At 33.6% G+C, this 15,039-nt stretch overlaps 1 protein-coding gene across 1 annotated transcript in view; it reads left to right on the top strand.

The window, feature by feature from the left end:
* Positions 1-795: 795 nt before the first annotated feature.
* LOC139503617 (BDNF/NT-3 growth factors receptor-like) overlaps positions 796-15,039 on the top strand; it is a 159,634-nt gene continuing 145,390 nt past the window's right edge. The window contains exon 1 of the mRNA XM_071293436.1: positions 796-952. Within this exon, the coding sequence (XP_071149537.1) occupies positions 940-952 (13 nt within the window). The 5' untranslated portion in view covers positions 796-939. The remainder of the gene's footprint in view (positions 953-15,039) is intronic.

Below are 15,039 nucleotides of genomic sequence, written 5' to 3'. Positions count from 1 at the left end.
CAATAGTCCTACACATATCAGGGGCGGATGATACATTGAATATAAAGGGGGTACAACCATATGTAACCATTCTACATGCATTGATCGTCAAAATGGGGAGGTATATAACCCCCTCCCCCTGTGTCCGCCACTGCATGTAGTGTAATAGTGAGTAGCAGGACCAAAATAACTTGAATTGCTATACTATCAAAAACAACAATGTGTCCAGTCTGGCCTTAATGCATGAAATTTGGTAGGATAAAAATATGGAGGTATATAACACCCCCCCCCCCCCCTTTTGGGTCCGCCACTCTTTATGATGTAATAAAGAGTAGCAGGACCAAAATGACTTGAATAGCTTCTTTCAAAAACAACAATTAGTTAAGTCTGGCCTAAATACATAGAATATGATAGGATAAAAATAGGGAGGTGTATACCCCTTCCCCCTGTGTCCGCCACTGCATTTGGTGTAATAGAGAGTAGCAGGACCAAAATTACTTGAAAGGCTACAATCAATTGTTACAATTCGTTTAGTCTGGGCTTAATACATGGAATATAATAGGATAAAAATAGGGAGGTTTATAACTCCCCCCTCCCCCAGTGTCCGCCACTGCATGTGGTGTAATAGTGAGTAGTAGGACCAAAATGACTGAATGGCTATAACCAAAAACTAAAATTCGTTCTGTCTGGCCTAAATACATGAAATATGATAGGATAAAAATATGACTACATTTACCTGTGATTAGCGGTAATAAATAACATACCGTCCTCCTATTGTTTTACCAATGTTATCCTGATTGGTTTTTGTCCGTTTGGAGTACCCTTTAGTAATCTTTCGGTACTTCTTTTGTTTGGGATTTGCGGATTAGTGTCTCTTAAACTGTGACGTAACAATTGATAAGACAAGAATTCTTTACATTGTTTTTTCATTAAGATAAAGCGTTAAAGGATTAACAGAGGATGCCAAATTCTGGTACGTTACTTTTTATTTTTATTGAATTTACTTTGGTTTATAGACGCGGCACAAAAACTAAGCAAACTGAGATTAACTGAACCAATGATATACTTTTTGCATACGATCTTATGATAACTATATAAAACCAATAAAAAATATGTTAAGTACGTTTGTAACTTAGCTTTCTTTATTGAATTAACTTTATGATATCTAGTTAGAATTTTAACTTTCAAATAACTAGCTTTGGAAAAAAACGTATATATAGCTGATATTGACTTCTTGTTGCGGTAACTAAGCCTCATACCGTTGACTAAATTTGAAAATAGCTAGAACATCTTACATATTTAGTATAATTAATGTGAATTAAAAAAGGTATATAGTATGGAGTCTTGTTGGTCTCGTGCATATACAAATTTGTTATTTTTAAAGTTTAGCTCTGGAAATTAAAGTCAGGCGCTGCAGATTTCAAGTACTGCGCACACATATTTTGTACAATGCTGAAGAGGTAAAGTCATGCGCCGATAATATAACTCTGGCGCTGCAAATGAACCCTATTAATATTTTTAAATTCTGAAAAAAAATGTAAATTCTAGCGTCGGTGTTACATGTATGTCAAGCGCTGTAGGTATATAGAATGTCAAGCCCTTTATATAGAAAGTCAAGTGCATGGATGTTGATTTCAAGAACAGCGCTAGAAATGTTACATGGACAGCTATAGTGAATAACTTAACATCTCCTGCGCTTGACTTAAAAGACATAATTCTTTATCCGTATATCACCAACAGTGATCCCTAGAATATTAGATTCTTGTCCATGCAATGCCAATATTGATATTAAGTAGATTGTGATCCCTCCTCTCCATCCCTATAACCAAATCAATTCTTTGCATGAACATTTTATCTTATATTTTTACCATGCTTAATTTCATTAAGATAAAATTAATTGATTGACGTTTGTTTCTTTTTTCTAACCATACAGACTATTTTTTGGCTTACATATGAGTTGTAGGTGAGTTGCAATGTACTGTAGTACTCGCCGTAAATATAAAAAAGAAGATGTGGTATGATTTCCAATGAGACAACTATCTACAAAAGACCAAAATGACACAGACATTAACAACTATAGGTCACCGTACGGCCTTCAACAATGAGCAAAGCCCATACCGCATAGTCAGCTATAGTAAACTTATTTGTGGACCGTTTTTCCTCAAACTGAAACATTTGAAACACTCATTTGTTTTCAGTAATGATAATAACTTTAATAAAATAAAACCTGGTGGGAACCTACTAATACTATCCCAATCTAATTAGGTAAGCTAATAGACCTATAACTTCCCAATATCAAAAGTCTGAAAATCAATGGCTGTCGTTTGTAGATGTATGTTTATATTTATTTTTCGTTTATTGTCTTCTTGTTTGATTTTTTTTTTTTACAATTGTCATGTCGTAGCCTTTTCCAGCTTGCTTTGCTGTATGGGTTTTGTTGGTAGTTAAATGCCAGCCCTGCAGTTGCACACTTTATCGTCATTTGGTTTATGTTGAAAATGTAAGAATTAATTATCATAATGCTTCAGGTGACAGCTACCCCATTCTGAAAATGTCAGTCAATGGCAATCATACCACATCTTCTTATAGTTTTTTAGTATAATGAATATACGAAACAACCAAATTTCAAATGCAAAGCCATTTTTAAGGTAACAACATTGAAAATATGTTTTTTTTTTTTAAATATAAAAGGAGTTGATCTTTTGGATATTTTACAAGATACAGATTGAAACTCGTGGTTAGACGCAAAATTTACTTCTTCAAAAATTACAATCTAAATTTTGACTTGATACATTATACCAATTATCACTATCGTTAAAGAAATTAGAAATATTAATAAAATTAATTATATATATAACTCCAATACCAGAATTCTGGTTTGTTTTTTTGTTTTTTCTTGATGCGAATAATAATAGTTCAGTAAAATTATTTGTTTTTAATTCATTACAACATAGTTTTATGTGACAATAGACGACTTTTGGAGTTCGTTGCATTTCCGTCAATAACTTAGGTTTTAGCGAACATCGTCCGTGCGTTAAGGGGCATCGCTACTTCCTTTCCATGTTGAGTTAGTGGTTTAAACAAAAATGATGCTAAATTGCACGAATTAATCAATTGCTGATCAACACTGTTGTCATAAGGGAATTGTTATTAAGTACCTTAGGAACAAACATTATCTCTGGTTGTTATATATACATAATGACGATCACAGAGACGCTTGATGAACTTAAAAATACAGGGGTACAGGTGATCTCCTGTATCCGCGGTAAATGATGTCAAAAGGCGCTCATGCGCATAACTGCCGATATTTTTTTCGGTGAAGGACATAACTCCCAAGTGGTCTATTGTAAAAGAGTTCCATCATCTTAGCAGACAGCCACTCAACTAACCTGGTCCTGGATAGATTCGTTATAATGAGCAAGGCTGCATGATATGCATAAAACTACTGAAAGTAAGATTTGTTCCGAGCGGACGGATTCATGGCCTTTGATTGATAAGTACATATATATCGGCCAAGATTTCTAATAAATTTTAAACAAAGCACTAATGGTGTTTTAAAAACATATTTTCACTCTAACAGGTTAAAGACTTTGTTTTATTTTATTTTGTTTTAGTTTAATTTCTTTTTCTTTTCATTTGTTGTTCTTTCTGTGTTTTGTGGTGATGCTGCGATTCTTGAACTAAAACAAAAAGTCTTATAAAAAAGTATACTAAGATAGTCTGCTATGTTTATATACATGTTACTGGTAGCTGTTGCAAAAAATCTATAAAACATACTTTTGTATTATAAATACGATAAGGGAACATTTCACTTCGTACTTATGAAACTTTCTTTGGCCTATTAACTTTATTTACTAGGAATTCATTAAGTAGATTCTTGAACTAAAACAAAAAGCGTTATAAAAAAAGTACTAAGATAGTCTGATATGTTTAGCTTTTGCAAACTATCTATAATACATGTACACTTTAGTATCATAAAAACGAGAATGGAATTTTTCATTTCGTACTTTCTTTGGCCTATTAACTTTCTTTACTCGAGTGTCATTTGTAAATCTTTTTCTTAAAACAAAATAATGCATAAATTCAATATCTAAGCATAATTATATAATATATCAAACACAATTACATTCTTTCGTGAACATGTTATTCTTTTTTTACTGGTAAAAATGCCTTTGATTTGAAATTACCATATAAAAAACATAAAGTATACATGCATTCATATTTAATGGCCATGTTAAAAACGTTCAATCATTTATTACGACAAGACACCTTGCATTTACTGTTTTTTTAACTATTGTCTATGGATAAACCGACACAGAATCTTGACCTACATACATTTTCCCGTTGAAATTTATCATGATTTGTTTCATGGGGAATTTTGTATGACACACATATATAAATGATGAATACACAAAATTTGGTCTGTATAACACTAATATAAATGATAAATACACAAACTTTGACCAGTATGAAACTTATACATGTATATATGAAGAAACCCTTGTATATCTAATATATTTTCCTGGGAAAACAAATCGTTATTTTTTTTCTCGATAATCTCCAATGAGCAATTATCATTTTTTTAAAGTAAATTGACGCTAATAATCGATCTATTTTACAAAAATCGGGTAGAATTGGGAAAAAAAGAAAACGAAAATGCGTGAATTGAGTAAAGTAACGTAATCTAAACTTATCACTTTGACCAAATTTCAGGAACAATCTCTTTTCAATAGCACAAAAAGAAAAGTCTAAGGATATCGGTACTTTTGTTTTTCATTTTCAATTGTATTTAGAAATATATTACACAAATATTGAAAACAATGTAATCGGTTATCAATCTATTATACCGCTCAATATTATCGATAATCGATTTTATGTTTTCCGATAACCCCAAGGGCCGACCGTGCAAGGGATGTAAAGCCAGTAAAGGTCGCTAAAAACTGCCATCATCGATAATCCTATGATTTTTGTTCATCTACTGGGTAGAATGGAGTAACACGTCCACTTGTATTTTAGTCCATCTGATGAGTTAAGCCTTTTTCAACTGATTTTCTTAGATCGTTCTTATATGTTGTATATATATACTGTTATACAACTGTCCCATGTTAGGGGGAGGGTTGGGATCCCGCTAACATGTTTAACCCCGCCACATTATTTATGTATGTTCCTGTCCCAAGTCAGGAGCCTGTAGGTCAGTGGTTGTCGTTTGTTTTTGTGTTACATATTTTTTTTTCGCTCATTTTTTTATACAAAGGAGGCCATTAGTTTTCCCGTTTGAATTGTTTCACATTATCATATTGGGGCCTTTTATAGCTGACTTTGCGGTATAGGCTTTGCTCATTGTTGAAGGCCGTACGGTGACCTATAATTGTTAATGTCTGTGTCATTTTGATCTCTTGTGGATAGTTGTCTAATTGGCAATCATTCCACATCTTCTTTTTTATATGATAGTATTCAAAGGTAAATGTAAGACTGGCGCTTTGTGTGGAAGTGTAGCACGAAAAACTACTTTCTTTGGAATCAATAGTTAGAACAAATAGACACCACGTGTCAAATACTGTCATAAGCATAAACCTTATGATGAAACATTTAGGAATAGGAGCCAAGAACCCAACTTCAGGTCAATAATTTAAAGTTCTTTTCAGGACCGGAAAAATATTAAAATTAATCAATTTTGATAGTTAAGAAAAGAGAGAAAATTGGTACTGAAAATAAAGAGTGTGTTAGATCCATCACTTACCCCCGCCTTTTAACGACTGGATATTTGTGCAAATGTTATACATTTTGTACACCAACATTACAAGTCGAACTGGTCATTTAGAAGGGGTTTGGTGCAGGAAATGAGAAAAAAATAGAACCGAGTAGAAATTCATGGTAAAATTATATACTTCCGTCCTTAGGTCAAACCTTTAACGAAAAAAGAGTTTCTAGTATATATTTGTTTAGGGGTCAGCTGAAGGACGCCTCTGGGTGCGGGAATTTCTCGCTGCATTGAAAATCTGTTGTTGTCTGTTCTATGGTCGGTCGCGTTGTTGTCTCTGTGACATATTCCCCATTTCCATTTTTAATTTTATTTCCGTTTTTTAGTCTAAACTTTTTATATTATGCCTTCCAAAAGTTAAATACCTTTTAAAACGTCAACCAAAATGTGTCAAATGTTTTATGTTTGAACATTGAAATTACCCATAATCCCTTAAATTCTTCACTAGCAAGTTGAAGGCAATACATTTTAGCGATTTGTTATGCATTGCAACGAGGGACACTCACAATTAAAAGTTTATTTTAAGCTCCAAACCGAAATCATAGGGAGTTGAATATAAATCTAATTCACATTATAGTTTTACTGTTTGTAAACATATTACATAATCGAGACATGCAAAATTATACCGGAAATTGATGAACAGCGCAAAAAGCTATATTCGTATGTTTTTCAGATATATTTAGGAATGCAAATATTATAGTAAGAGTACATGCGTGTTAAAAATGAACATTTTAACAAATAGTATGACATAAGTCATAGACATATTTCGTTGAATCACAAACATTCTCGACGTGTATAAAACCGTGATGAAAATGCGTAAAAGCTGTCCAAATTATTTTTTTCTCTCATAAATTTGCCTTTTCAGTATGAAGAAGCCCACACAGGTTAAAATAATTCAGTGCCATTAATCTTGTTAAATTTAGCGAAACAATTTTGAAAAGCGTATATGGTTAAGGTCCATAGTAGCAACTTTTGGTAAAAGACTTTTCCTGAAAACAAATAAATTACAAGATTCATCCCCCTTTTTCCACCCCCCTTTCCCCCCACCCTTATAAAAGAAAACCTTCATCAGCCAAAGAATCATTCAATCAACATAAGAAATACAACCAGGTATTCAGAAAAGTTCATCACAAAAATTGTTGCCTTTTACGTCATAATTTGTAATGTTTACTCTTTATAAAAAATGTTTTTCACAATAAATGTATATCCCGTTACCTGTCTAGGGGGGGGAGGGGGTAACATGCACAGATTGTATACATGCACTGACTTTTGTGTGAATATTTCAAAACACATTGAAATCAATTGCAATGTTTCTGGTGATTGGTGTTTTCTTAAAGCTAAGCGGCAAATAGTTCATGCATGTTCAAGACAAGAACGAACTATGATCAAAACGTCCCAGTGGCAAATATTTCATGCATGTTCAAGACAAGAACGATCTATGATCAAAACGTCCCAGTGGCAAATATTTCATGCATGTTCAAGACAAGAACGATCTATGATCAAAACGTCCCAGTGGCAAATATTTCATGCATGTTCAAGACAAGAACGATCTATGATCAAAACGTCCCAGTGGCAAATATTTCATGCATGTTCAAGACAAGAACGATCTATGATCAAAACGTCCCAGTGGCAAATATTTCATGCATGTTCAAGACAAGAACGATCTATGATCAAAACGTCCCAGTGGCAAATATTTCATGCATGTTCAAGACAAGAACGATCTATGATCAAAACGTCCCAGTGGCAAATATTTCATGCATGTTCAGGGCGAGAACGGTCCATGAAATCCTTGCATAATACTGTTGCATGTTCTCTAACTTGAAAAGTTAAAAACGAAAAACAATATTTGAGGTCCGTATCTTTATTAGCCATGATACATGTATTTACAAATTTCTGACAAACAGTCAAAAACAAGATCAGCAAACGTGCTTTAAAAAAATTATCACATCATGTAATTTAAAACCACGAAAAATTATATATGATATTTAAAAACAAAAAAAATACTCATATCTAAAGATACCAATATTCCCGTTATTTCGTTAATGCATTAATTTCCGATATCTGTTCTTGACTTATCTCTGCGACATGCTTAAGATTTTGGAATAGACTTCAGAAACTGAAGTTTTAATAGTAGTATCACTAAAACATCTGCTATGGAATATAACGAAATTATTTAAAACACTTTTTTTTTATTTTTTGTAAAACAAAAAATGCATTAATATAGTTATTGATTATGTAACGTTATCTCGTATTTGATATTTTCAAAGAAATATTTTGCCGCAATAAATCACTTTTCTGAAGCTTTCTTCCTTGTATGTAATGTTTGAAAAATGAGACAATTGCTCATATCTAAGTAAAGAATTGATAGATAGCAATGTTGACTTCTTTGAAATCCTCCCTCAAATATATTAAGACAATTGCAAACAGAAAGTGACGCAAGTTTGTACACACTCACAAAAGGCAGTGTTGAATAACTGATGTCTGATCTATTAATTGTAAAGATCGTTTAGTTACTTAAGTTTTATAATGATAGTTAATAGCAACCGGAAGGCTACAAACAGCTTTTCGAAAACTAAATAACATTGTAGCATCGAATACAACAGGCTTCTTATGGAACTTTATGCCTCGTTTAAGAAGTCACAATCTTAGAAAATAAAATATTAGAAGAACCGTTCAACTGGTCGAGTGTTTAATGCATTTCAAGTGGAAAACGTCATTGTATTATTAGTGAAGTTTTTGACCTGCTTGTTTTACAGCTGTGTTGTTCTTTTCTGTGGTTTTCCAGAGATTCCTGAGAAAGCTTGTTTCTACAAGGAACACTACGATTAGGTGAACACATGTTATGCTATTGTTTCAGAAAAAATGAGAAGGTTTGGTACCATCAAAATGTTTAATCAGAGGTGGCGTGAATCAGATGTGGATACTTAAAAATTCAAAAGATCTTTTAGAGTACATACAATCTAACTCTCTTTCATCTTGTAACAGTATTAAAACATTTGACTTTTCTACTCTGTACACAAGTATTCCACATTCCAAACTAAAAGACAAATTGAAAGAGTTGGTATTACTTTGCTTCATAAAAAAGAATGGCCAACGTAGATACAAGTATCTTGTCTTAGGGAGGGATAAATCCTACTTTGTAAAGAATCACTCTGATTCAAACAAAAAATTCTCTGAAACTGATATTATCAAGATGCTTGATTTCTTGATTGACAACATATTTGTTACATTCGGAGGACGTGTTTTTCAACAGACTGTCGGCATTCCAATGGGAACAAACTGTGCCCCTCTACTCGCCGACTTGTTTCTTTATTATTATGAGGCTGACTTCATGCAGGAACTTCTTAGGAAGAAAGACAAGAAGTTAGCAATATCCTTTAACTCTACTTTCCGCTATATAGATGATGTTCTTTCACTAAACAATTCAAAATTTGGTGACTATGTGGAACGCATCTATCCAATCGAACTAGAGATAAAGGATACTACAGATACAATTAAGTCGGCTTCATATCTTGACTTACATCTAGAAATTGACAATGAGGGTCGGTTGAAAAGAAAACTTTACGACAAAAGAGATGATTTCAGCTTTCCAATTGTGAACTTTCCATTTCTAAGTAGCAACATTCCAGCAGCACCTGCATACGGGGTATATATCTCCCAATTGATACGATATTCCCGTGCTTGCATTTCCTATCATGATTTTCTTGATAGAGGTTTGCTGCTCACAAGGAAGCTATTAAACCAAGAGTTCCAAATAGTGAAGTTGTAATCATCCCTTCGTAAATTTTACGGACGCCATCACGAGTTGGTTGACCGTTATGGAATAACCGTTTCACAAATGATATCGGATATGTTCCTTACGTCGTAACTACAATCCCCTTCCCTTTCATGAATATGACCTACCGAATTAGACTATTTACCGGATTTGTAATCACATAAGCAACACGACGGGTGCCACATGTGGAGCAGGATCTGCTTACCCTTCCGGAGCACCTGAGATCACCCCTAGTTTTTGGTGGGGTTCGTGTTGTTTATTCTTTAGTTTTCTATGTTGTGTCGTGTGTACTATTGTTTTTCTGTTTGTCTTTTTCATTTTTAGCCATGGAGTTGTCAGTTTGTTTTAGATTTATGAGTTTGACTGTCCCTTTGGTATCTTTCGTCCCTCTTTTAATCCCGCTGCAAATGTTTGCACCTGTCCTAAGTCAGGAATCTGATGTACAGTAGTTGTCGTGTCTTATGTAATTTATACGTGTTTCTCGTTTCTCGTTTTTCTATATAGAATAGACCGTTGGTTTTCCTGTTTGAATGGTTTTACACTTAGTCTAGTAACTTTGGGGCCCTTTATAGCTTGTTGTTCCGTGTGAGCCAAGGCTCCGTCTTGAAGGCCGTGCATTGACCTATAATGGTTTACTTTTTCAAATTGTTACTTGGATGGAGAGTTGTCTCATTGGCACTTACACCATATCTACCTATATCTATACATAAACAAAAACATGAAAAAAAAAATGAATAACATTTGACTCCTCTCGTGTACATGAATAATTGAATAGTTGATTAATTTGAAGAGTCCTCTTGGTAACCTGAATAGTTCCGTCGTCTTAAATATTTCTTTGCTTTACAAGTAGTAAAAGATCGACTACGGGAAAGATCTGAATTATCCGGGCTATAATGTTGTTTTGTGAAACCATAATTTAGAGTTTTAGCACAAATGAATGCGGCTACTTTAAACGCATCATTGAGTTTATAAGAATCGAAAAACTATGTTTCAACGCTTAGTAAAGTAATGTACTTTGTGTTTAACAAAGCCCATACCACCTGTTGTGTATGGATTGGTAATCATTGACAGTGATGGACAGATATGTTAAAAGTACATGAACAGGGCAGGAACTTTAACAGTTCATTACATAACACTATATGTAAGTATGGAAGTAAGTAAATTTGGTTTAGAGTTGGAAAATATATAAATAAGTATACATAGTTTATAGCTATAAATAAAATTGAAAATGGAAACAGGGAATATGTCAAAGAGACAACAACCCAACCAAAGAGCAACCAATATTTCTTCAACGCAGAGAGAAAATTCCGCACCTTGAGATTGTCCTCAGCTGGCCCCTTGATAACATTGTGTACTAGTTCAGTGAAAATATTTATTTGTTCTTGTCAGATTGCATTGGTGAAGAAATTAGCAATAAGGGAACCCGGATGTGGTAGAAAAACTAACAATCCTCGTCAATTAATATTGTTTTGTTGTGCTGATAGGCTTAGTGATACAGTTGTTCGAGTACTTAGGGAAGACATCAAAAATTGAATGAAGGATATAAAAAAAAAACTTAATTCAAATAGTTTTGGGGTGGGGTTCAAAATTGCTGCAAGTTTTTTTTAATTGACATCAATTATATATCTATCCTTACTGGTCAATCAATTTTTCCCAAATTAAGTTAAGAGGGGGGTAGGGGTCAGTGACAAAAATATATGAATTAAGTTTTTTATCCTACATTGAACCTCTGATGTCGTCCCTTATGCCACTCAGCCATCGATATTCCTGTGTCCGAGAGGTCAAAGTCGAAGTTATAAATGATTTATGCATGGCAAAATGTGAAAAGAATTGAAAAGAGAAAACCGTGTATGAGATCTTACCAGACGTGTTTGGTAAAGTAAGATTTGCTTACCCTTCAGAGCACCTGATATCATCCCCAGTTTTTGGTGGGGTTTGTGTCCTTGTTTTTTTAGTTTTCTATGTTTTGTCTTGTGTATTATTGTTTGTCTGTTTGTCTTTTTGATTTTAAGAAGTCATGCCGTTGTCAGTCTATTTTCTATCTATGAGTTTGAATGTCTCTTTGATATCTTTCGCCCCTCTTTTAGCAAAACATTGTCAGCAATATTGTAAAACTATTTATACTTATATTATAATTTATATAGATCACTAAAACCATCTACATGTCATATTACTAAACTAAAAAAAATCATACTAAACAATTGCCTTTGGGAGCATGTACCTATTTGTCAATTTTGCAGGTTTATTTCCTTATGACATGAAATATATGAACTATTACCTAATTGCAAGAAAGTGTGTCATCAGATACTTTGTAATTCGTGACTACCATCTGCTTACATTTTCGGGACTTTTTTTCTGTAATGACTAATATAACAAAAAAAGATGTGGTATGATTGCCAATGAGACATCTACATGTCCACAAGAGACCCAAATGACACAGTTCTGTGGCTTAGTATGCTGTTACCGAATACATAATCATAGGAACAGCAATGATTGAAGCCTCAAGCCTGGTCACAAATAGCAAGATGCTGATTAAGGTGGAGCGGTAGAGAGTCCGGGCCCCTTATCGAGCTATAAAAATGATGAGTACATAGAAACTTAACGTTGACTAGTTTGTCCCTCACCTTTTTCAAAATCTTGGATCTGGTAGATCATAGTACAAGCTATATAAAAGAAGAAGATGTGGTATGATTGCCAATTAGAGACAACTCTTCACAATAGACCAACATGACACAGAAATTAACAACTATAGGTCACCATACGGTCTTCAACAATGAACAAAGACCATACCACCTAGTCAGCTGTAAAAGGCCCCGAAAGGACAATGTTAAACAATTCAAACGAGAAAACTAACGGCCTTATTTATGTTAAAAAAATAAACGAAAAAAAAATATGCAACACCTAAACAAGCTATATAGTATGTTTTATTGAATGTTAGTAATTCTAATAGTAGGTACTGAAGAAAGCTTTTTTGTCTTCAGCATACAGGTAGGGCTTCAAATATAAGCTCTAATGAGCTTTTTATCCAAGTATAAAAACATGATTATATGGTAATATATATAAAACAAGCATTCCTACATTTGAAGACCTGTTGGTGACCTTCTACTGTTGTTTTTTTCTATGGTCAGGTTGTTGTCTCTTTGGCACCTTCACCATTTCCATTCTCAATTTTATTCCAGCATGCATGTATGCAAATATTTAATTGGTTATATAACCCATTTAATACTTTATATTAAATTATCTCCGATAATAATACTATCATCGTATTTGACTAATGTACAACATGAAATTACCGGTCTATAAATAGATTGATTGACTTTAATTGCTTTACGTCCAGTGGCAAATAGTTCATATTTATTCAGAACGAGTTGTATAGTGTTGATTGGATTCTTTACGTCCAGTGGTAAATAGTTCATACTTATTCAGGACAAGATATGTGCTATTGATTGGTTGTTGGTTTCTTTACGTCTAGTGGCAAATATTTCATACACATTCAGGATGAGATGTATGCTATGGATTGGTTGTTGTTTGCTTTACGTCCAGTGGCAAATATTTCATACACATTCATGAAGAGATGTATACTATGAATTGGTGGATGTTTGCTTAACGTCCAGTGGCAAATAGTTCATACACATTCATGATGAGATGTATACTATGGATTGGTTGTTGTGTGTTTTATGTCCAGTGGCAAAAAATTCATACACATTCAGGACGAGGTGTATATTGTTGATTGTTTGTGGGTTTCTGTATATTCATTAGCAAATAGTTCATACATTTTAAGGTAAGATATCAATTTCTTGTTTGTTTCTTTACGTCTAGTGACAAATATTTCATATATATTCAGGACAAGGTGTAAGATATTGACTGTTGTGGGTTTCTTAAGGTCCAATGGCATATAGTATTTACATATTCAGGATGACGTGCATACTACCAATTACTTGTTTGTTTCTTTACGTCCAGTGGCAAATATATATTATATCAAGGACAAGTGGTTATGCTATTGATTGTTTGTTATTTCTTGGCGTTCAGTGGCAACTGTTTCATATATATTCAGGATGGGGTATGTACTATTGATTAGTTGTAGATTAATTTGCGTTCAGTGGCATATATTTTATATATTCCCAGGACGGGGTATATACTATTGATAGTTTGAAAGTTCCTTCACGTCCAATGGCAAATATTTCATACATATTTAAAAGGTCGAGGTGTATACTATTTAATGGTTGTTGGTTCCTTAAATGCAGTGGCAAATATTACATAAATATACAGATCGAGGTGTATGCTAGTTAATTGTTGTTGGTTATCTTATATGCAGTGGCAAATATTACATACATATTCAGAACGAGCTGTATGCCTTTCATTAGTTGTTGGGTTTCTTTATGTCCAGTTGCAAATATGTCAATCCATTATAGGGACGTAGAGTTAAATAGGAAAATCGTGTTGCGTACAATTAAGCATTAAGAAATACTTGTAGTCCACTTGAATAAAGAACGTTTGAAATTGTGGGTTATATGCCCCCCCCCCCCCCCCTGTATCACGTGTGTTAAGTAGCTGTCACTCAAAATACATGATTGACATCAACAAAGCATGTAAATAACATATAATATAATCTATTTAATTAAAACAATAAATATCTGACAGTTATTTTAGTAAGGTGAACGTGTAGTTGAACCGCCATACTGATTAACTTTGTATATATCTTGTTAGTGCGTTGACCTATATTTTCAAATGCGTGAAATGAATTGTACTTAGCATCATAATTGCTCAACCGTATGTTATTAAACTACATGACATTTGAACTAATTGTTAATGATATTAATACAGTGAAACCTGGCTAAACCGAATCCTGCTTAAACCGAAAACCTGTATAAACCAAACATGTTCTAAAGCACCGTCATATCAAATTGTATGCGTTGTGAACCTGATAAAACCGAACAACAGCCAAAACCGAACACAATCTTAAGTCCCGAAGAGGTTGGGTTTAAACAGGTTTCACTGTACTTAAATATTATGATGTCAATCTGATATTATGATTCTTTTTTGTAACGATAAAATTTAAAATTGCATTATTCAACACAGTATGTTTGATTGATATGTATTGATGTTAAACGCCACTTTCGTCCTTATTAGCGATGTTGTCCTGATCAGTTTTTATTGGTGACGAAAGCCGGAGTGCTCAACGAAAACCACTGACCTTCGGCAGAAAAACTGATCATCTCGGTTAACAAAAAGGTAGGTCGAACGCCCCTGTCATGCGCAGGATATTCGAACTCACAGCATCAGTGCTGACAGGCTAGATATATAGTACGTTTGATTGCGACGTGTTACTGTCATATACATTGTACATGTATACTGGATGAGCGTTGTTAATGCTTGGCCTTATGATTGAAAACAAACATGCAAATCTCATGTCTTATGGAAAAAAAATTATAGTACAACTTATGACAAGTAAACAATTAATAATCGGTATAACACTTTATTTGTTTATTTACATATAAACATAATAAATACTTATATTTGTGAG

This window comes from Mytilus edulis, chromosome 14 (assembly GCF_963676685.1).
Source record: "Mytilus edulis chromosome 14, xbMytEdul2.2, whole genome shotgun sequence".
NCBI classification, from domain to species: Eukaryota; Metazoa; Mollusca; class Bivalvia; order Mytilida; family Mytilidae; genus Mytilus; species Mytilus edulis.
The sequence above is the reverse complement of the archived record's forward strand: the minus strand, read 5'-3'. Positions and strand labels throughout refer to the sequence as shown.